This window comes from Syngnathus scovelli, chromosome 8, assembly GCF_024217435.2.
Source record: "Syngnathus scovelli strain Florida chromosome 8, RoL_Ssco_1.2, whole genome shotgun sequence".
In the NCBI taxonomy this organism is placed as follows: domain Eukaryota; kingdom Metazoa; phylum Chordata; class Actinopteri; order Syngnathiformes; family Syngnathidae; genus Syngnathus; species Syngnathus scovelli.
The window spans coordinates 10218139-10242358 of NC_090854.1; the positions used below are offsets into that span (position 1 = coordinate 10218139).

Below are 24220 nucleotides of genomic sequence, written 5' to 3' on the forward strand. Positions count from 1 at the left end.
AATGATAAAATGGATTTTATGTTCTTTCCAGTCGCTTAGATAAAACCAACAGTTCCTGAAGTGTATTTTCCAAGCGAGTGGCACTCACGTAGTGATGACAGCAACACTTCTCACATATGGCCACATGACCTTTAGAACAGAAGTTGTGCCGCCATAACTGATGTCATTGCCATTGTGAACTGGTCCAGTCAGCAGTTGTAATGTAGGCTTGTGCTGAAGGGCACCAGAAACTTACGTACTGTGTAAGCTAAGATAAGAAGTGTAAAAAAATAAAAAAATACACCACAATGTGTCATTTAACAGTTTTTGTAGATTCATATGATTTTTTTTTCCATAGATCACAAAAATGATGGTCGTATAATTCTTCTCAAACAATTGAAGCGTCTAGGAGTGAATACTGTAGATTTATTTTCAAACTATTCTCTGCACGAGATATATGGAAAAGCATTTTAAGATGATAAACAATGTGGAGAAAGGTCAATTGTATCAATTTGTGAAAGAAAAATGCTAACTTGACCAAAATTTGGACATAAATGTTTTTCACCCTACAGTAATGACATTAAGTCCAATAAAAAAATGGCAAACAATAATGTAATGTATTAGAACCGGTACAAGAGACTTACTAATCCTATTTCCCGCTGCCTTCCTGGCAAATGGGCACATCAGCGGTGTATCGGAAGAAACGCATTTAATCACCTGTGCCTTTCAGACAGAACTCGCAGAAGCGGGACATTGCTGTATCCACAAAGTTTCCACATGGCTGATGCCGTCGAATGCAAATAATTAGACATGTGGTGACCCCGGCGCAAGCGTCTGGCACGGCGGGTTATACGTTGTTAAACTTCGCTTCGGGTTCTTATACAAGATCAGAAAGTTCCAGTTCACACATCTGTACCTTACACATAGGAGGTGTGAAAAGACAAAATTAGCGCAATAAAGTTGCTCACACTCTTAGAATCTGAGGCTTTTTCTGCACAATTTGAAAGGCGAGAATCTAACTGTGAATTATATTACTTTATTTTGTTCTACTTTGGCCTTTTGTTTTTTAACACTCTCTCGGCATAATCAGGGCGTTTGGAGCTAAAAGATAAAAGCTGCTATGTTCTTGCTTGTAGGGAAAGAAATGGTCATTAAAACATTTGTTTACCGTTTGGAGCCCTTGGTTTGTGGAGGAACTTTTGTCAAATGACACTTAGACTTTTGTGGGGGTGCACACAGTTTTCACTTGTGTGTATTTATTTCCATTTAGACAACTTATACATTATTTATCCTCACAGGATTAAAGCATTAGAACTGGCCGGTGGTCGCGTATCTGAATACATTCTCACGGAGAAAACGCATTACTTTGTTCTTGCATGTGTGTTTTAGACATTAAATGGCCATCCATTCGGCGGTGTGTGCTTGTGCAACAGATGGATGACACACATAAGTCACACAAACACACGCCTCGTGCTTTGTGGGCAGTAAATCCCGACAGACTACACAGTCTTGTTAGCAGACGGTTTCACAGTCAATGTGTCCTTGAGTTTGACAGTCAACCTCTGCCGATTCTGTCATCGCGAGCTACAGCACAAGACTTTCTGAAATATTTATCCAAACATTATTGGCTGCTTTTCAGAAGCAGTAAATTGTGTATTACTTAATTTTTGTATTTTAATGACTTTAGACACATATTACAGCGAATAAGTGGCTAAGCTCCTTTTACTAGACACTGTGGCTACTTCATGAGATAATGGAGCAGCTTGTGCCGGTGGAAATACTTTGCTAATGCAACTCACATTGCAATAGCCATAAAGTTAATAGCAATATAATTAACATTGCATTGTTGGTTTTTATTTGGACTGAATGAGGAAGTAGTCTTGGGAATATGCTGTTGATATTGGCAATTTAACTGAAAACAAACTATTTTTCTTTAGAAATTGACATTTATTGTTGCTCTTTTTAATAATTATTTTCAGTAATATAATCAATGAGATGGGAAAATCCTCTCTAAATGTTGTGAACTCTTATTTCCATGCCTGTTGAGTAGAATAATGCTCATGCCCATCCCTCATAGAAATATTGTAATTCTGATCCTTTTGTTATCAACTGTACTGCTTAAAAATGAAAGACAACTTGAGTGGCAAGGCATTTGGTAAAGGTGTCAGTTGCCACCCCTTGCCACCCTGTAAACCCGCCTCTGGATACATTGTAACATTTAATAATATAACTCTGTAACATCTGTAATTTTTTGTTAAATTTATTCCAGGCCCAAAACTATTATGGCTTGAAATTATGTAGCTTCCAATCACTGTTGGAATACTTCCAAAAAGCTGTTTAGTTAATTTTCACATTCAACCAGAAAGGCACACATGCTTAGGAAGTTGTTTGTCCTTGAACAACTTAACAGATGTTAGACAAGGACACAGTAAATAGGACACACAATAAGGACCCTGATGAAACGCTCTGTGTGAGGCATAACGCGACACCCAAAGACCTCGCAATACTGCATTCAGAAATTAGGATTCAATAATGCAAGAGGCAGTATGAAAGATATTGGTTCCAGGACCCAGGCTAATAATCTAATAAACTACACGGTAAAAACATGTCCTCGACCTTAGCGAAGCTAATGATCCACAAAGTGTTCATGATTTAAGAGGAAATGTTTCAGCCAGCCATAAAAGCACCAGGGACATTGACTGCATACAAATCCCACAATGCAATGCACTTTCATGAAGGTGGACATCAGCATTCTACTGCATCTTTTGACCGAAATAAAACAAAGTCACGGTATTATTTATCCACATAAAGGTACATGGATTTTGTGCATGGGGTAAATCGTGCATTTTCCAAAAAAGAATTGACAGACCATGGAATAGGATTTCAGTTTAAGGTTATAAGGTACATAATCTGAAAATCTGCACTTTTGTATGTACAGCACACTGTTGATATGACATTGTTGAAGTTATTGTGTGAGGCGCTGAATTGTTGCCAAATGTAAAGTGTGCTGGTGGCTAATTAGTTCTTACGAAAGAAGGCGCTACAACACATTGTGAGCCATCGAACATCGTGATCACTTACCTTGCAAATGTACTGTGGAAATGGGCAAAACTTGTGAGATGCACTCCATTTTTTTTTCCTACTTCCAAGCTACCTGCTTCAATGCACAGATATATATAACCTATATATAGATCCTGATATAGAATTCATTTTAGACACCAAACCTTCGCTTGGATGTCATCTTTTCCCCTCTCTTTTTCCACTCCAAATCATTTTTTGTCACACAAACACTTTGATCAAGTGGCTTTGGATAGAGAATGAAAGCTACGATATATAATATTGTAAAAAAAAAATTAAAAAAAGGCTTTGTGTGAGGGAGTGGGAGTGAAGGCATCAATATGACTGTTTTCGCCGCCGCGCTTCTCAGCCAGCTGATTCTCACCCATCTGAGATCCCGAGTGAGGATTATAAAACCAATCAGCAGGCAGTGATTGCTGCAGCGAGGCTGCGATTGGATCACAACCCGGTTTCTGCCGACAGCACCTTAAGGAGTGAGAGAGAAAAGGTGCAGGGAAGGAAAAAAAAAATCTTGATAACCCCGGAATGTAAAAGTTTAATAGAAGCGAAGACCAGACACAGACATAACAAGAGATCAAGAATTTTCTCATCAGCCTCAATTTGCAGACATATTTTATTAGTGTTATTTTTCCAAAAGTGGGTCACAGACCCATTGTGACTAACCTGAATGTTTTAGATATTACCCTCCTCCTCCTCCACATTGTTATCAGGCCTCTGCCGAGCTCGCTGATAAGATAACCCTCACACTCAAAACAAGATTTCAAAAGTGCGGGAAGAAATGACCACGGCGCATGAACCTTCTGAACCAAAGCTCTCAGTTTGAGAGGAGTCAAGAGAATCATCTTAAGGACAGAATTTTCTGGACAGAAAAGATAGGTGCTTTCACTGAGGGGTGAGGGAGGTCGAGTTGAGGAGGCATCACTCAAAAGCGGAGGTGGTCTGTGACAACTCTAATCAGTCAGTTGCTGTCCTTCCATGTCTTTCTTGTTCATATCTCATTTGACTGTGGCCACCTCAAAAACTGTCACATCAGGAATGGGGAAACACATGTGACCTTTCCCATCCTCAAGGTGTAGAATTTCCACCTGTCAATCAGGAATTAAGATTTTTAGAGGCAGGGCAAGTGTTTGAGAATTTCGATGCAATTAATAAATGAAGCTGAGTAACTTTTCGCAAGTTGCTGTTATCACAACATAAGTATTGTATAATTGACCACCATTTTGTTAGCCTACTAGCATAATTGCTAAAGTTATATTTGGTTTCGGAGGGAAGTTCAATTCATTTTTAAGTCTTAATATCTTGCCTTTTTTATTATGATGCAAACAACAACAGAAAAGTGGTAGTCCATGCAACAAGGCCTGCTGTGCCAAGAGTGGTTTGTGTATGTGTGGGCGTGTTTGTGCAAACGTAATGAATTTATGCAACTGTGGTATGTTAGCAGGTGTTGGCTCGCTGTACATGTTGGCAGGTCCGTTTAGGGGCTCGTCCCGCGGGAACATATTTGACCCGGGGCATCTGTTGCCCTTCAGCACCTTTTCTCATGTGGTAATGACCTGTTGATAGTACGCCTTAATGCACACACACTTTTAGTTAAAACAAATAAATGCTATGGAATGAGTCATTTGGATTTTGGTATTTTACTGTATTGTGTGTTAGCATTTTTTTATTTTTATTTTGTAGATTTTAAAAGGCAAGGAAGTCTGGACGAAATGTGATGTGAGAGGGGTTTAATTTAGCGCAATTGTGGTCGGGAGGAAGGTCCTTATCTATGCTGCTCTTGTTACTGTTTATTAAAATTCAGGTTGCAGCACACAAATACGCAACTGATTACCATCCCATCAGATTAGGTGAGCAAAGTCAAACCGTTGGCCCAAACTTTTAGGGATAAAAAAAGGGTTTATCTGATTATCAACAGAGGCAAATCTATTACAAGGCATTTTGTACAAGACAAAGGACAGTTAGCGCTGACCTCTTTTCTGAAATTGATTTTTTTTTTTTTTTCCTGTATGTGTTAAGCATTACATGAGGGCAGCAACGGTGGACTCCCCTCAAGTCTCTGTGTGGTCTTATATATCTTGAGTCCAGTCCTCTGAGCTCGTTGCACCTACACGGTTTCTCCAGTCAGCAAAAAGAGTACCTGCCCCCCAGGATTGCTATTCAGCAGTGCTCAGAACAGGTGGAGAGTTTTGAAAGAAACGAGATTAGCTGTTTCTACCCCACAAAATGATTTATGCCCAGACTTTTATCAGTAGGCTTCCCCCTGCAAAGATAATTTCCCCTGACTTCACCTCACAGCAGGAACTATTTTAAGCATTGGCTCATTAATGCAGAGTGATTGGATTCATTGTTCTGCACGGCTGACGGATGTTCTCTGAAGTTTCACTGTCTCAACCCCCACCTCAATCCTCTATTCAATCTTTGGGCTTGAATTTCCTCCCAAGAATGGAAGGCTTTGTCTTGTGAAAGTTGGATGAATCAACTGCGGCGGAGCTTTTGTCGCTTCTAATTGAAGCTGCATTAGCCTCTCGTTATCTCACCATTCGTAATGGCTGTCGCTCAAATGTTGAATGCACCTTGGCTTGCTTACATTTCCGTAGCTTTTGAAGACGCAATCTCATGGATTTTTAGATTGCACTCATATTTCAACATTATATTATATTCAGCCTCCTTTTAAAAGGCTTAGTCTCGTTTGTGTTTTGTACAGAACGTTTTCATGAAGCGTAAAATTCAGTTTCGCAGTGATGACATACTGGTGGGACAGTGTCATGACAACAATGATGAAGATGAAGATGAGAGCATGAGAAGACACTTAACTCATTCCAGTACAAAGTTATGTTTGACATCTATTCTCGTCAATGGCAGTGAATGATTTAGCATTGGTTTTAATCAATCGTTATGCTCCGCCTATTTCAGTCAACCAATCAATTGTTTATGGTGGTCGATATATCGCTATGGATACTCAAAGTTTGACATTATAAACCGTCAAAACTGAGTTGGATATACTGCGTGGTGGAAATAATTTGGTGCTGTCTTTCATGCAGTGCCCCAATAGCACTTAGACCCAATTCTGGATTTAAAAAAAAAAAAAAAGTCTGGTTATACCAGGAAAGTGAATAAACGTGGCCAAACTTATGCGAGAGAGTTGCAGAAAGACTAAAAACTGCTTGATGGAACTGAGCATGAGGACAGTAAATAATATATAATCATCCTAATAACTTACTTTAGAAACTCTGAAAAGGCTTTTTTCTGCTCGGCAAAAGGCCGGAAGCTGCCACAGCATGATCCCCCTTTAAAAAAGGTACTTGAATTCATGTTATTATACTGTATGTACTGTATATAGCAGGTACTATTTCAACCAGGGAAGGAAGTCTTTGACAGCAGGGCTGTGTGCAGTTTGCCCTGTTGGAAATAAGCTCCACAGGAATGCATTGCCTCTCTGCCTGCTGCGTGTTCTGCTGCAGCAAGTCTGCAATGGCTTCCATAGGAGCCTCCTCTTATTATAAAGCGTGTGTCTTCGCCGCATTGACTTTGGAGTCTTTTTTTATGAGAAGGGTACTTTGAAATATTTGATTTAGATGACATCAGAGGGAACGTCAAACATAATGAAGACATTTTAACCATTCCTTACTTGATGTGAGGGGATGAGTGGATTATGGCTTTCCACATTTCACGTCTTTGCAGTTTTTAGGCTATGCCTTGATTTTTATGATGGTCCAAGTTATACAAACTATTTTAGGTTCCATCACAAACATAGTGTCCAAACACCAATGTGGTTTTCTTTCATCTTCAATTCTACAAACTCCCTGGACTAATTACACAAATTGAACCGTTTTTTTTTGTTTGTTTTTTTAAAGTGAAATACTTCAGTCGCTAATGAGCACTTGAAACGAATATTCTTTCAAAAGCCGATGCTTTTGTTTGAGAATGACTCGTGGTTTTATTTGTTTTAATTTCCTCCATTTAGAAGAGCATGAAGACCAAAAGAGTGCACGTATTTGAAGTCGCAAGGTAAAGTCTGTGTGAGCAACCAGCAGAAAGTCAGCTGTCAGTAGCTAAATACGTGCCTTCTTTTCATTAATTACCTTTTGGGCAAAAGCATGGTGGAGGACAAATGACTATTGATCATAGAGGGCTACTATTGGCCCGCTTTACTGGCCTTTCCTCGCATGTCATCTCTTCTCCACATCCCCATTAAGTGGGAACAAGAAAGATCAGCGGCAAACTGGGACTTTATTAAAGGCGGGAGAGACCTTGGTGTGTGAGAGGCTGGCGAGCCGACAGGGGTTTGCTGCGCTCAGGACGTTCAAATCAAAGGTCTTCCAAAGTTGCCTTATTATCTTTTGGACAGTTCTCACATCTTGTGCTGGCTATGTTGTTACCCTCAAGACAAAAATCCTATTCCCGCTTTTCTTATTGTGTAACTTGATTTGAATTATCTGTGAATATACTGTATAATCAATTGTTGGTGACCATCTGCTAGGTCAAACTAATATAAGGAGCTTCCCTTTCACCATCATCTTTGAGACAGCCACCACAGCAGGAGGGGGACTGCAGGTGTGCATGAAACTGTCCCGGTTTCCATCCACTTGACATCTCGGTTGTGTCGCCGGGGTCACAGGCAAATATTCTTTTGTGGATCGCATTCAACGGCAAACGCATTTGGTACATATTTTGTTGTTTAATGGAACAATAAGTGTATTCTTGGAACATTCATGTCGGGAGGATTGATCAAATCGTTCAGACATGTTCTTCAATAGATTCTTAGAATTGCACTTTTAGTTCAATTTGTTTCCATCACTAAGTTCAGGGTGATGTCATTTCTGGAACTTTATAAATCCTCTTTAGACATTGTGCTAGCACACAGCGATTGGGCAGCAGTCCGAAAATGAAAGTTATTGATGCCCAGAATGGAGGAGAAGGACACGGGGAAAGTTTTTAGCTTGCAATTTTCACACTGCAAAATGTAATCACAATATGACAGGTTTTGGAGAGGTTTGAGGTTTATGATGAGATCTAGAAGAGGGAGAGGAACTTTTTATAGAGAGAACTGCTTAGCCACAGTCAACAGAAATGCTTGCACACGCTTGACCTTCATGGATGAATCAAGGAAAAGGAAAACTTTGCTTGACCTGTGAGGATATTATAGAATTATTTACCAACTAACCAAACCAAAGCATTTTTTTATCTTCTTTTCTGCTTTACTACCAAATCTTGGGTTATTCATGTCATGTATTTGAACATTCTTGCGCTCAAAAGCTGATCTGATCAAGTGCCTCTAAAGCAGGGGAAAATATTGATTTTAACTCATTTGTATTCAATCAAACAGAAGTGACGTGAATGTAATATTATTGTCAGATATCTTAGCAAGCACGCACACACATAATTTTTTCACCAGTGGTGAGTCACTATGAAAGTATCATTTGGGACAGCCCAAAGGCAAACCTGAATAAAGACAAATATTATCAATATGGCCGATGTAAACAACAATATCTATAATGTGCTGATTTTTGTTCACACACACAGTGAATCAGTGAAGTGTTCGGACATCGTTTAAAACTCTCACACTGCATCAATAGCGGCTCTATTGATTTTTTTTTTTTTTCTTAAACCGTTAATGGAAGCCTTTGGGGCAGGAAAGCTAATTAAAATCATATGCAGGTCAAGCTCATTTAAAGACTCCCCATTAGTTTATGTTGAGCTTAACCACGCTCGACTGCAAAATCTATCCATTGGGCATTGTAATTGACTGCTGTTTCTAATGGCTTTCCGATGCTCCTGCCTCTCATAGAGGGAGTGATGTCCTCTGGCAGGTTTCGTGCCGCAGCTCTAATAATACACAATCATTAGAGACACCTGCCTTGTGTCCCGTTCCTCAAAGTGAAACTTTGACATGTCTGCATTTTCCAATAAACATGCAAAGCAATGATTGTCAACTGTCAATCAGTGGTCCGCGGCCCACTCGTGGTCCTTGGCGGTATTGCAGGTGGTCCGCGAAATTGGAAATAGAAAATAATTGTTTTTTTAAAAAATAAATTGATTCATTGTTTAGACTTGGTTTATAATTATGTGAATCATTTACCCATCCAAATGATGTCAAATGTAGCTGAGATTCCCAAAATAGACATACAGATGCAAATAAATAGACTGTATAAGTTTATCCTCCCTCGGTGCAATGGTGGTCCTTTGGACAAAACCAGTTGAAAACCCCTGAAAAGTATCAGTTGGTAGCAAATCACCTACTGTTGGAGATCTTAAGAGACACCATTTTATCAAGGTGTCTAGATGCAAAGTTCATGGTTAAGTGAAGTTGGCCACCAATTCAGAGGTTATTGGCGCCAATTAAGAGAGCTTAGTTTCAGACGGAGGGCATTTAGTGGCATCTAAACAATCAATAGGAACTTAGTTCATTCAGTAAGAGTGAATTTGGCTGAGAAGTATGTCTGAGTCCAAGTGTGCATTAGCACTTGCGAGCTAATTGGAATCTTGGAGCCAGGGAGGAATATTGTGTTGAGTTTGTTTATTGCTTTCTGTCAGGGCCAATATACCAGCCTGAGATGCCAAACATCCTGCCGCCTTAAACCCTGTTATTCACCAGATGCACCCACACCAGATTTGATGAGTTTTATTTTCCCACGGAGGAATAAATGCAATATGAGAGCGGCTCTATAAAGTGATAACATCTAGAAGGATGTAAATGCATCAAGATGCACTGTCATTTCTTATTCTCACACATGGTACGCTTTGATTGTGCTGGCGGGAATGTTATTGACCATCAAATAGCTACACCCATTAATCTTATGCCGGTGATCAGTGTTATAGTCATGTCTGGGATTTTTTTTTTCTTTCTGGTAGATTTCATAAACCTAGATTCATGGAGTGTCCATCCTGTTTATTTATTTTTATCACCATCTCGCCAGTAAATATGCCATTACGATAAGTATTTGAAATTAAAACCATCTACAGTGCTCAGCACCTCTTTTATAAAATTGCTGGGAGAAGCGAGTAAAAGGCAGGAAAAGATGGATGGATGAAAGAATCCGAGGTGGTCACTTAGAGCTCGGCTCACCAGCAGTGGCTCTCTGGGCATCTGTTTAACAAGCTCAAAGCCCTGCGGTTCTCATCAGGTCTTACCCTGTTTCCAAAACCCCAGGTCTCAAGCTCTTGATCAAAACCTCAAACATTCAGTAATGATCCCTCATTTCCCTCTTCCTTACAATCAACAACACTATGGAATGGAGACATTCTAGTGTTCCTCACCTAAAAAAAAATCCAAGAAAGAAAAATTTCCCTATGTAGCATGTCATCCTTCACTCGGAATACCCTTGAGGAAAGCAGGCCCACCTTTTATATCCACATAATGAGTCGGCTGTGTAACACCATGTGTAATATATAATAATGACTCTCAGGACAGCTACATCTGCTGACCTCTCTGGGGAGCTGAGTACAATTATTTACCCAGCCCAAAAAAAAAAAAAAAATCATTCACAGAGCAAATGCAATTTAGTACAGGAAAATAAGATGCAGCTTCCTCTGCCTTGTTTTCAATTATAGCTAAATGATCTAACCGGATTGTTAAGGAATGTTGTGTATACAGTTTCCCCAGTAGATTCGGGGGACTCGCGTTTATTATGATGTATTCTCGTTAAGTGTGTGCATGGCTATGTGACACTGATTGAACAATAATCAAACATTTGCATATCATGGCCCTACACTTACGTCAGACACGTTTTTTTTTTTTTTTATCTGGTCCTAATAAGTCATCATTTGTAATCACTACTCACTTTGTATGTGAGGCGCATACTAATTACACTGACTGGGGTCAATTCATCAGGTCAACAAGAAATTGTAAAATTCTCTCAGCTCAAGATATGAGCCTGCTCAGACGGTGTTAACAATTAAAAAAAAAATGAGGTGGCGAGGCGTGTTATTACGGCCAACATTTAGAAAAAGTGCAAAAAAGTGAGAGGGAGTTGTTGGGTTTGAATTAGTTGTGTGCGAGTAATATGTGGTGCTTGCTTAATGCCGCCAAAAGAATAGCACACAACTAGAAGAGGAAGACAAAGGATGTCAGTTGAATTTGAATGATTTTTTTTTTTGAACCAGGTCCCTCGCTGGTGGGCTCTCTGAAGAAAGACTGGGCGTCTCCCAACAGCATCGCTCTTTCCTGGCAGCAACCCAAAGAAACAACGTTGCCCATTCTCGACTATGAGATCAAATACTATGAGAAGGTAACGTGTTGATCCAGGTCCAGTGAAAATAAATAAATATAAATGCTTAATAACCAGGATCAGACAAATTGTCTTGGCTAGCTATTAAGAAAGTTTAGTTTTGTCCTATTTTTCTATCTTGTTTGTCGATCGAAATATTGTTTTCAGTCAAATAAAAGGGCTCCGATATTTTATTTTTTATTTTTTTTTTCATACCGTGTCTAGAGAATAAGCATATGCCATATCTTAAGTGAGTATTCATAAAGGACTCGACACAGCTGATACAGAAGCTGTTTTGAATTTCAATGAGCTCATTATGTTAAATGGAAAAATATTTTCTCTCTTTTTTTTCGTGTGCCTGCAACGTTGCCCATAAGATATTAATAGACATACAGCAGTGACACATCAATGGATATGCATCCTTTACTTAAAACCTCTTTACCTTCTTTCCAACTTAGGAACGAGAGCAGCAGAGTTATTCTTCAACAAGCACCAAGGATCCCAGTGTGATCATCACAGGCTTGAAACCAGCCACCTGGTACGTCTTCAGTGTCCGCACCCGCACGCCATCTGGATACAGCGCCCACGCCACCAGATATGAATACAAAACTACCGGAGATTGTAAGTTATCATATTGTTACCACCGTTCTAACATTTCGGGCGAATTGCTCGATATTTGTTTGTGCGCTTCTCACCTTGGTAGCATTCATCAAACATGACACATCCTATTTTTTATTTAATAAATCCGTAAAGCTGATATGTTCTTTGGGAAGTACAGTTTTCAAGTTTGTTTGTTTTGGCTATTTTTTGCCTCAAAGATAATTCAGGTCTCAAAGTGTGACACTGTTATTGTTGCGCTGAAAATGTACACCGTTAGTGCACCTCTACAGGGACTCGTACTTTACATCTCGAGTCGTAATGCCAAATTTGTGTTTGTGCTTCTCCAGTGTCTGTGTACCTTTTTGCCTCGTTAGTGTCCCCGGTGGCCTTTTGCGTCTCAGCCAATAAGCTCGTAACCTCTCCTTTTTGTTCAGCTAAGATGTCTTTGTGATTGGTTCAAGTGTATTTCGACAACCGTTAATGTGTTTTTGTTGGATTTTTAACAAGAAAAGACGTTTACCGGCCGACTTGTAGTTTAGTGTTTAGTTCCTCTGCCTATTGTGGTCTGTTCAAGTTTAATTAAAAAAATAGTTTTGCTTCCACTGCTGCATCAATGCAGTTGTTAAAACTAGCGATAATAAACAATCAGTTGTATGCTTTTAAATCACAGAAACGACAAACAATATTAATATTGACTTCCATTTATAAGATTACATTGTGGAGTTACTCATGAAGACAAAAAAAAAGGCTTGTTAATGTCAAGATATGCGCCGTTCCATCGATCGACAAATTGAATACAGTGGCCAAAGGTGTCTGACAATCCAGCCTTTATGTTTAGTGTATTTGAAATCGATATTTGTTTGTGTCTTTTTGAGACAACGCAACAGCTTTATTGCAGTTCTAATCATAAAACACAAAGGGTCCAGCTGCCCTTTTGTGCGAGGTCAGGTATTGTTGAGGGGTGATTTGGCACAAGAGCTCTCTCACCGTGGCTTTCTCGCCCATCCAAAGCTGCAGCGTGGGGTTTTATCTGTGGATCATACAGCGCTTGGCCAAGCCTTTGTACTTCCTGGCCTTTTATCTGAGAGCGAAAGCAGATTTGCCCCCCGCCGCTCTCTCTGTCTCTGTCAGCCCGTCTGTCAGTCAGCGACTCATACTTTTGTTTTTCCATCAGTCTTTGTCACATCTACCTCTCCCTTTCAGCCGTATTTGTCTTTATCGCGCCGCTGTCATCCTGTTTCCTCATCCCTCACACCGCATCCTTCATTGTGTCCTCACCTCAATGTCATTGTCTTCTCACGCACACCTCATTATAGCTGCATCCGTCCGGCACGTCATTTCTGGTGTGAAGAATATGTGAAGCGGTGACAGTAGCGTGGCGTGGGCACTTAGTCTCCCTCGGAGTGGTCAGTAATGGCTGTAATAGGGCAGCCTGGCTGAGTAGGGGAGGGAGAGTGGCTGTCAGGTAATGAAAAGATTGCCGTTTTGACTCCAGGTTTACCTGACACACCTGTTACACTTACTCATGATACTGTTGTACTATGATTTCAGAAATTATGCAGATTTAAAAAAAATATATATATATATAGAGGGAACATTGATGCAGTGAAAGATAGAAAAATCATGATACTGTTGTGCTATGATTAACAAATTATGCATATTTAAAAAGAAAAATATAGAGGGAACATTGATGCAGTGAAATATAGAAAATATAGAAAATACATAAATATAGAAAAATGTTCACGTTGTAAAAAAAAAAGCAAACTTTCATCCCAACATGATATTTAATATCTAATGTTTAAAATGTATATGATGTATATTAAAAAAAAAAAAAGTCTGTCTCTGGTGTATTCATTCTAAAAATAAGATACCAGCAAATCAGAGCATTGTATTATGCACACGCACAAAAAATTACGGAAATTTATTTTCCCCACTGTGAGACTAATACGCGATTTAAAACTTAAATAGTTGTCATCAACATCAATCTTGAAGTGCTAAATATCTTTGCTTAACATGCACTCACACAGATACTGTTTAAAAAAAATTCACATGGACTTCTCTCAAGTGGTGTGTGACCAAGCACCCCGATCTGCAATTCATATTCATTAAGCATGAAATATGATCGAAATAAGTTGGGTAATACCAATCATCTTTCAATTATCTGGCCTATGTCAGCCGCGTGACAAGACACAGAAATTGGGGAAAATCATGAATATCAAATGGCTCCAATTTAACCAAATGATTATGGACTAAATCACAATTTAATGAATGAATAATATTAATTAACCAGAATCAGGCAGGCCTACGAATCATTGCTGTAACAAGGCTGATGGAAAGCTTTTTGCATCACAAAGAACTGTTCAAACGTCTCTATATGGAGAAACGCCGTGATCTATTTATGGCACCTTCAGGGAAAAGATCTATGATTCATTTTCATTGCCGTAGTTTTGATGATGTATTTTTTTTCTCTCTCTCCCTCCCTGTCATCCTGCCCAGCATTCCATTTCCTCTATTCACCTGCATCTTTATTTTACCTGTCGTATATATTTCCTACTTTCCTTCCTAACCTAAAATATGTCATCTCTAGCATCAGATCTGGCCTCCGACCAAGGTCAGGTTTTGGTCATCGTTACGGCGGCGGTGGGTGGCTTTACCCTTCTCGTCATCCTCACCCTCTTCCTCCTCATTACGGGAAGGTAAGATGACTTTACTGCCCCTGACTTCTATTTGTGCACCATATCGGCAGTGCTTTTTTTTTTAAGACTAGGCAATTGTGATAAATCCTTTCTTTTGCATCAAAATGCTAACGTCCCAAAACATGAGCTCTGGTAAAAACTGATGCATACTAATTTTATGTCAACATTAGAATGTCTTTGCTCCACATGAGAATCTAAAATGAGTTTCATAAGAGTGTCTTTTTGCACAAATCATACATACACATTGTTATCCACTTGAATAGGGTCATGGTAATGCTAACCTAAGAAAATTTAAAATATGTATATATGCCTTGGTTGTTGGCAGAGGCTAACATACAAATAACTTTTGAATTTATGCAAATTTTAATGGTTGAAAATAAAACCATGACTTTTTTTCTGTCAAATTTCCATTTTTTGATAGCCCTTGACCTTTCTGCTTTAACAACTATAAATATTTTTGTGGCACTTTTATGAAAATGATGACATCATCTTCAATGACAATAACTGTTTATTCTAGCTGTGCGCAGTGACTCACCACACATACAAATTTATGTGTCAAAAATTCCCACCTAGCCGTGTATCCTGTCTGAGGTGCACTTTTTTATTGCAAGGGTGAACTCTGACTCTTTAATGTGTGGCAGATGATTTCTTTATTGACATGAACAGATTGCATAACCATGGTTGACTGCACAGTCTTTACTAGTGTCATATGCAAGGAGATTTACTTCATAGCCCACTGTCACTATGACCTAAAACAATTTCTTTCTAGATTCTTAATATTCTCTACTTGGCAACTGCAAAGGGTGAAATCAGTCCATCACTTCACAAAAGAGATGTTTTAGGCTTGATGAGGGATTTTCTGGAAGCCGTTTTTTTCATGCTTTGCCGGCTTGTCTTTTTCCTCCTCATTACACAAACACATACTGAGCAACAAACCACTTGATCACAATATGTAGTCCTCTCGCCCTGACTAGGACGGACTTTGGGTGTTTTTTTAATGTACTTGAGCAGCTTGCGAACCATTAGAGCTTTCATGAGGCTCTTGTGGAAGGCAGGCTTTGCAAGGGAGGACATAAGAGGAACTGACATGAGAGGAGGTGGACCTTACTGTTCTAAAAGCTTCCTGAAATTTGAATTTGCTGCTGTGCGTGATACAACGAGCGGGCGGAAGCTTTTTCTGTACACTGTCCTTGAATTGATACCAGGACGTCATTTCCGTCTTAAATTCTTGGGTGACCTCTGCTCTGATGACGTGACTGTTTGGGATGTTGAGGCAAGAGAGGAGTGGTTTGATTCGCTGTTATGCTTTGATTAGCGCTCTGGGCAAAGTGCTTTAATTGAAGTTCCTGTTTTCAAGTGCTTATGCAAATGTGAGTGTGTCCCACAAAAAAAAATCTCTTCTCATAACAAGTATTCATGTCCGTGGCGGCGTGTGCGGCCCGGACATGAAAGCCAGTCAGGGAGAGAGCGGAGCAGGCGGATAAAGGGGATCAGAGGAAAGGACTGGAAAGCACTGATAACGGTGTATGCCGCCATTTCTTTAATGAACAGCTTGACCCCATCAACAGAGGTCAACGACGACTTTCCAAATCGCCTTCTTATTCTTCTTGTCTGTGTCACCTGCCATGTTATCGCCGCTGTCCATCAGTGTCCGGGACCCCACAGACTTAACTCAGTCAAAGCACACGCTGGCAACCTGTGGCTCCGAGCACTCCTGACACCGCTTCTAATCTGGTCACCCGGATTATGTAAAAAATGCACGGACACACTTGATCGCAGCTGTGACGCTGTAGCTCTTCACCAAGAATGCTTAAAGCGGTCATCTTACACCCTTCACACTGCGTCGTCACTCCTTCACGTGATAAAAGTAACCAATCACAAATGGATTTCTACTTTTTGGGACATATTCATCCATTTCTCAATGGAGTTGTTCTGTCACTGTGACTTTAGCTTGCTAGTTTTTATCTTTAATCTTACACTGTGAGCAAAAAGCTAAATTGGAACTCTTGAACTTCATTTCATGTTTGTGTTTCGCAGGTGTCAGTGGTACATCAAGGCCAAGATGACCTCCGAGGATAAGAGGAGGACTGATTATCAGACTGGACACGGTAGATAAATCAACAAACTCATTTAGTTGGACAGTCTTCATAATGTATATAGAACTATGTCTTGGCAATGTTATTGTGAGCTTTTTTTTTAATCACTAGTGAATCGCATCACAAAAGTGATGAAGTGAAGGTCAATGACAAATGCTTTGAACAAAAAAAGTGAAGCGTTGAGAGTCCCTGACACCACAACGCTTTTGCAGCAAAAATGAGATATCCTAGTGCATGTCTTTCATTCAAACTAAATGGTGCTGAAGTTGTACCTAATAAAGCGACCAGTGAAGGTATAGTCATGAACCTTTGTCTATTATCAGTACTCGAAATGGAGTGTAGCTTTGTGAGAGGAGGATGACGTCCCAAGGGGTTTACGGTTGTTGCTTCATGCATCAGAGACAACTGATAGCTATTGTTTTTTGTGATACTGTATCGATCACCTGAGGCGCAGCGCAGCTTGTGTCTGGCTTCCCTCCTGCAGGCAGTCAGGCTCTGCTAAAGATTTAGTGACTTGCTCAAGGACACTCATACAGCATGGAGGCTTGTATTAAACAAGGCTTAACGGGTTATTAAAGTTCAGTAATGCACTCAAGATGTTTCTAGATTTTATCAGATGATAATTTAGCAAGGATCATCTGTCTGCTTTCCTGGAGAGATTTTCAATATGATTAATTTTTTTTCCCCCCCACTATGGAGTAGTAGTTTCTATTTTTAATTAAAGGCACTCAGGAGTTTAATTACAATTTTTTGAATGATGATCATCTCTGTTTAATTAATTTCACCCTTCAACTTGATCAACATATTAAAGAGTTTCATACTACTTTTTGTCATTCAAACTCTGCAGTTCCTTACCCTGGGATTAAGACCTATGTGGATCCCGACACTTACGAAGACCCCGCGCAAGCCGTCCATGAGTTTACCAAGGAGATCGACCCATGTCGGATCCGTATCGAGAGAGTGATCGGAGCCGGTATGCAAACATGCACACTCTTGCACTCGTATCTAATTCTTGAATCACATTTGGTCTGTCAGTGATGATCTTATAGTACACATAATTATTAAGAATCCCCACATGGCCCATAAGATTTGCAATACTATCTTTTTTTGTGCACACAAGTAAATGTGGCATTCAAGATTTACAGAGAAAAATAAAGTATGTCTTTATTTTTGGGGAAAGAGACATAACTTGAGCTACTGTGAGGCAATCATTTAACTGAGTGGAAACTGCAACACTGCCCCCAGGTGGAGCTAAAATGTATCTTTTGGTACTGGAACGTGATTAACGCCTGCATTTTTTTCCCCACCTTTACCGAGACAAGTCACACATTTTTATATTGGAGGAAAAAAACACATGAAACACCACAAGTGAATACAAAGCTAAATTAAGTTCCCCTCTTTCATTTAATGAAAGAGAATTTATATTGTTCTGCCTATATGTCAATAGATAAACCAATCTACAGCTGTATTAATGAAGGATAATTTTCATAAGAATTAAGTTCAATTCTATTACTCCAGGTGAGTTTGGAGAAGTGTGCAGCGGCCGTCTGAGAACACCAGGCAAGAAGGAGATTGCTGTGGCAATAAAGACACTGAAAGGTGGTTATGTGGAGCGTCAGAGGCGGGATTTCCTACGCGAGGCTTCCATCATGGGGCAGTTTGATCACCCCAACATCATCAGGCTGGAGGGTGTCGTCACAAAAAGTAAGACATTTATGATATCATCATTTCATCTTCTGTTACCAGCTCAAAATCATCAGTTGTGAAGACAATGAATCACTGAATTCTGTGCAGACTATTTTTACACGACAGTTAAATCATCTGTATGTTGTTTTGTTCTGGTCCTGACATTTATATCCATGTGTTGTCTGCAAGTCTGTTAATGTAATGTGAACATTATACCTTGATGATCCCCTGATGCGCGCGCGAGTGTGTTCGGCCAAGTGTCATTTTTACAGAGGGGCAAGTTTTATGCATGCAAAGTGAGTGTGTGTATGCAAGAAGCGTTGACTTGTTAAGGACCTCTGTTTTACGGGGCTCACCCAGCACAACATATGGTTGTTTTTACACAGGCTGTATAAACTGAGACCACTTTCTGAATATAAATATGTTCCTGCCTTGGAGACCTTTTGACCCTCACCATTAAAAATGTCTTACACTCAGGCGCAATTTGTGCTTGGCTGTATGATTCATCTGCCAAAGCCTTTTATGAAAGTATCCCTTTTTCCATCTGTCTGTCTCACGTCCTCCCTCCATCGTTCAGTCCCTCCATCTGGTGTTGTTCTTTGGAGACTAATTATGGCGAGTATTGTGCTGTGACTGACAGACATACCTGCACTGAAATAACGGGTGACACACTACACGGCAGTAAACAGGTGCATTTGTTGTCTTTTTTTTTTTTTTTTTGCGCTCATGAACTATATTGCAGAACTTCTATGGTCCAGATCCTGCTAATTAGTCCTGCTGAGCCAAAGTTGACAACACAGATTCAATGTTTGCTATTCCTTCACAGGTGGACTCTTAACTTATTTTTGGAACTTTGCAAAATCAAAGATGAAGAGTATTTTGCGCTTGTGCGTTTGCAGGCAGGCCTGTGATGATTGTGGTGGAGTATATGGAAAATGGATCATTGGACTCATTTTTGAGGGTAAGTGTTTTATTGAGAACAACACAAGCTGTGTGTGTACTCCTAATGTCACACTAATGCATTTTGTCAATCAAAAGATTTAATATTTCATATTTATTGCTTTTAACAGTTAGCAGACTGGTTTATTTGCAAGTAAAATTATTTTATTTGTTTGTTCACAATGGATATGTTCCCCCCACTCCAAAATGTGCCTTTTTTTTTTTTTTAATAAGTAAATATTGCCAATCCTGTCCCAATGAGAGAACCAGGTTGTTGTTTTTTTGTTTTGCAAAAATGTCCAAAAGTGACATGCCCATTATGCTACTATGCTAATGTTATGTAGATTTCTATCCTGGCAGATGTCTGTTGAGTGCCACTCTTGTTCATCTCTGTATTAAGCCAACGTAGCTAAAATGAAGCACAATGTGGCAAATAGTCTAATATTACTCTACATTAAGTAATGTATTTTTTTCTCATTTGCCATTTGTTCATTTCTGTGTGTTCTCTCCTTTCCCTGTCAGCAACACGATGGTCACTTCACTGTCATCCAGTTGGTTGGCATGTTGCGTGGCATCGCCTCAGGAATGATGTACCTGTCAGACATGGGCTACGTTCATCGAGACCTGGCAGCTCGAAACATCTTGGTCAACAGCAACCTGGTGTGTAAAGTGTCAGATTTTGGTCTGTCCCGAATCCTGGAGGACGATCCCGAGGCTGCGTACACGACCACGGTACACCAAAACTGTCGTATGCACAAGTGAATTGGTTTGAGTGTTCCTTCATTTATATTTGTTTTTGGAAGCAGGGTGGAAAGATCCCAATCCGATGGACCGCTCCCGAAGCTATCTCATACCGAAAGTTCTCCTCAGCCAGTGATGCGTGGAGTTATGGCATTGTCATGTGGGAAGTGATGTCCTATGGGGAGCGGCCATATTGGGAGATGTCTAATCAGGACGTAAGTAGCCTCTCGTTTGTGGTTCTTACTAAAAACACGAGATAATTATTGTATGAAAGGCCCATTCCGGGACTCAGGTTGACGTCAAATTTAGTTCTGGGTTCATATTGTGGCCTTTTTGTGTCGAGTGCAATTGGCAGGATCAGTCTAAGGTGTACCGTGCCTCTCATTCGACCCTAAAGAGGACGAATGGTCTAGAAAATGGATGGATAGAAGTTAAAAATATGCTGACACTTCACTTGATGACCGTTTAAGATTGTATGTGTGTGTGTCTTCAGAGAGCAATTTTCCACAAATTTTCCATTAGTTCTCTCTCATTAAATATTGCTGGCACAGCTTGAGGAAGGTGGGCGGCAAAAAATGGACCATGAGATATTCACCAAGCGTCTGTCGTGAACTGTCAGCTGAAGAGAAAGTGTAAAGGTCAAAGATATGTCAGACTTTGATCCAGTTGAGGGGAAGTTTAAAGCTGTGGCTTCAGTGTGCCTGAGTGACCCGCTGATGCGGGAGCTGTGGTGAGGGATCGGAAAGGCCTTGGAAGCATATCCATCACTCACGCAGATGAATGTGAAAGCTCCACACATAATCCCCGTAGTCCCTCTCTCTCACACACACACACATACATTCACTTACAGTATACACACACACACGTCTTACTGGCCGTAGGGTTCAGGGAGGATTTGTGTTGTTTGAGAATTGCTTCAAAGTGCAACCTGCAGAATCAACTTGTCCATCTTCTCCAGGTCATGCTCTTATCAAATCTCCTCTTATACACTGCAAATATAGTCTGAAAATCAATTTTTTGGGTACATATACATTATGTACATACACTACTAGCTTTTCTCTAAAACCAAGCTGAATTGCAAAATTCACTACGTAGCAAGAGTTACGCACTTTAAGCAACGGATATTTGAACGCACACTGTGCAGCAACACATGTAGACAGACAGTTTGAAAATCCTCACTGGCACATAGTCTTTATATTGTAACTGTTTAAGTTTAATTTTATTACAATATATGTAATCCTTTGCCTCTGCCCAGGTGATTCTGTCTATCGAGGAGGGCTATCGGCTTCCTGCACCAATGGGCTGCCCTGTGGCACTCCACCAACTGATGCTGCACTGCTGGCAAACAGAAAGAAGTCATCGGCCCAGATTTGCAGACGTCGTCTCCTTCTTGGATAAACTCATCCGCAATCCCAGTAGTTTATTGCCGCTGGTGGAAGACTTTCAGAGGTAGGCACTCTAAAATGACTTGAGAGTAGGGAAGTACCTGTGTGAATTGTTGCTCTCCGGTCATTTTTTATGCTATTTTATGTCTGTACGATGACCTTGAGTGCCTTGAAAGGCGTCATAAATAAAATGTGTTATTATTATTATTATATATTATTATTATTATTATTATTATTATTATTATTATTATTATTATTATTATTATTATTATTATTATTGTGTAACCTTGGCAACTGACTTAGAGCATTTTGTTTACATTGAGTACTGGGAAAGGGGCAAACGGTTACCAAAGAGTCCAATAATTAGTTTGATACATTAGTTGAGATTTTACCTTGTGGATGGACTATGATGATAATATGATTCCAAGAATCCTAACAGTGAGACTCCCAGAGCACGTTTCTGAGCGATGAAATCTGTCACGCTGGGAAATTAATTATGTTCCAAATCCAAGATACTGATAAAAAGGCTGTCTGTATCTGATCGCAGTATGTTTCTGATTATGTCAGTCTACCGGAGTCTCCCGTGGAGGAAATGGACTACCCACTGTTCATCTCTATTGGTGACTGGCTGGACTCCATCAAAATGAGTCAGTACAAAAGCAACTTCATGGCAGCGGGCTACAACACGTTGGATTCTGTAGCCAGGATGAATATCGAGTGAGTAACCAAGACAAAGACGGGAATTGTTAGCTGTGCTTCAACTGTAGTTAATTATAAAAAGGTTTCTCAAAAATGGGCCTATGACGGTGCCTCGTTACTTCTACCCCTAGAGATGTGAGGCGCATCGGGGTGGATCTGATCGGCCACCAGCGGCGGATCATCAGCAGCGTACAGACCCTCCATTTGCAGCTACTACACGAACAGGAGAAAGGCTTCCACGTATGAGGTCGTCCTTTCACACGGCCTGGGACGGACACATGGACGGAGCAGATGGCAGGGAAGTCTAGACTGTCAGAGAGACACTTCACAGCCTGTGCCTGAGTCTTATTCCCTTAGACGCTCTGTAGGAAGGACGTCATTGGACTTGTCAGACCGCCCTCCCAGGCTGGTAGTTATGGACCGGACTCTTTTTCTACTACACACCCCTTACCCGGTATACCTGGTCTGGCCAGACTATTTGTTGACCGCCCAGTAGTTTGGCCCGAGCCGTCACTTCGGGGAATGTAATGCCTTGTTACAGCTGCGGTATTTTCTGTGTGGAGGTAAATAATCTTAGATATGTAGATTTATGAACATAATCTACTGAATCTTTGGATTTTTCTTTTCTTGGTCATGTAGCTGCTCCTCGGTGTGCAAAATATGTTTCTACCCTCAGCATAAGAAAAAAAAAATACCCTCACCACTTTTCATTTTGTAATATGATCAGTTATCACAAAGTAATGTGCATTACTTGACTTTCTCTCCAGAGAGTCGAGTACACTAATACTTGAAGTGGTGAGAAGCAAGTCAAGGAGATTTCTTGAATGTTAAAATGTATAGAAAGCTAATCAGTAATTATTATCATGACCTTATATTATATATGTGTGCAGATCTATATGTCAAAGCGAATCTGAATCTTATTTCAAATGGTATTTATTTATATTAGATTAGCAATAATCACCTCAGTGTCTCGCAAAAGAGATGATAAATTGTGCAATGGGAGACGAACAAACACAGAGCCTCCAGACCGATTTTAGTGCCACGTATCCGGCTCGCTAAACTGGACCGGTTGCCTTCGCATGAAAAAAGTCAAAATTATTTGCAATGTGGCTCACCGCTGTCTTAACAAAAGAATGTTCACATAACTCATAAATAAAGTATATTATTTCCTATTAACAAATATATATATATATATATATATATATATATACACAACATAGACTTTTATGGTTCTTCAGAATTATGAGAAATACTTTTAGTTAAAGATATTTATTTGCACACACGGGATTAATGGCAGCCACTGTGTGCTTATTTTGTGATCATGTAAAGGTTGTGGAATTTGTGGCAGTAGGGTAACCAAGTGTACATAAAAGTGGTCTGAAATGAAAACTTTTGGATCCGCAGTAGTTGATGTCATGTCGTCAGATGTTTACCATTGAAATTATTTATCTTCATTCCGGTAAACAGGCGGTGGTATAGAATATAACTATTAAATATGAATATAAAGAAGCCTTTTTGGTGGGGATCACGAAAGTCAGAGAGACTGGCAGCTTTTCAAAATTAAGTTAGCCGAGAGCGCACGAACGTTAACAGCAGCATCTTCATTTATCTTGTCTGACTAGCAACGGTCCCATGCGCACACATGTATGCCTTACAGTCTCTTCACATTTTAGCAAATATGTTTCAGTGGCATCCAAGGACTTATCCCTTCAATGAAGTTATAGATTATAGATAAGAGTGAGCTTCAGTTACACAGTACATGACACGCACTCTCACTGGGACAAACCCTTCGACAGTCAAACGGAAAATATCAGATGCTGTTTGTTAAGCATGTTCTACTGCTGAGCAATGTTAGAACGTTCTTTTGTACAAAGTACAAGTATACTAATGATTACAATTCTTGTATTTTATTTTTTTATAATTTCCAAAGAGATGTTGTAGATCTTGCACACTGTAAGAGGCAGTTAACTGCGGATATTTATTTGCAGAATAAATCTGAAAAGCTCTGCAGTTTGGCTGTTTTTTTGTTGTTGTTTTGTTTTTTATGGCAGATGAAAACAGTTTGAAGAAAAGTATTTTTTTTAATTATATATACGTATATATTGTTGTCGGTA

The 24220-nt window shown here is 39.8% G+C and overlaps 1 protein-coding gene across 2 annotated transcripts in view; it reads left to right on the forward strand.

Moving 5' to 3' along the window:
* The window catches only part of epha6 (eph receptor A6), a 68536-nt gene extending 44420 nt beyond the window's left edge, over positions 1-24116 (forward strand). Inside the window, exons 6-17 of one of the 2 annotated variants that reach the window (XM_049728080.2) lie at positions 11161-11285; positions 11723-11885; positions 14452-14560; positions 16598-16668; positions 17504-17629; positions 18175-18360; positions 19242-19303; positions 19804-20013; positions 20088-20237; positions 21278-21471; positions 21975-22124; positions 22238-24116. In XM_049728080.2, coding sequence (XP_049584037.1) covers positions 11161-11285; positions 11723-11885; positions 14452-14560; positions 16598-16668; positions 17504-17629; positions 18175-18360; positions 19242-19303; positions 19804-20013; positions 20088-20237; positions 21278-21471; positions 21975-22124; positions 22238-22352 — 1661 coding nt within the window. In that variant the 3' untranslated portion in view covers positions 22353-24116. Of the gene's footprint in view, positions 1-11160; positions 11286-11722; positions 11886-14360; positions 14561-16597; positions 16669-17503; positions 17630-18174; positions 18361-19241; positions 19304-19803; positions 20014-20087; positions 20238-21277; positions 21472-21974; positions 22125-22237 lie in introns of those variants that run through there. The other variant, XM_049728081.2, reaches the window with a different exon arrangement.
* The last annotated feature ends 104 nt before the right edge of the window (positions 24117-24220 follow it).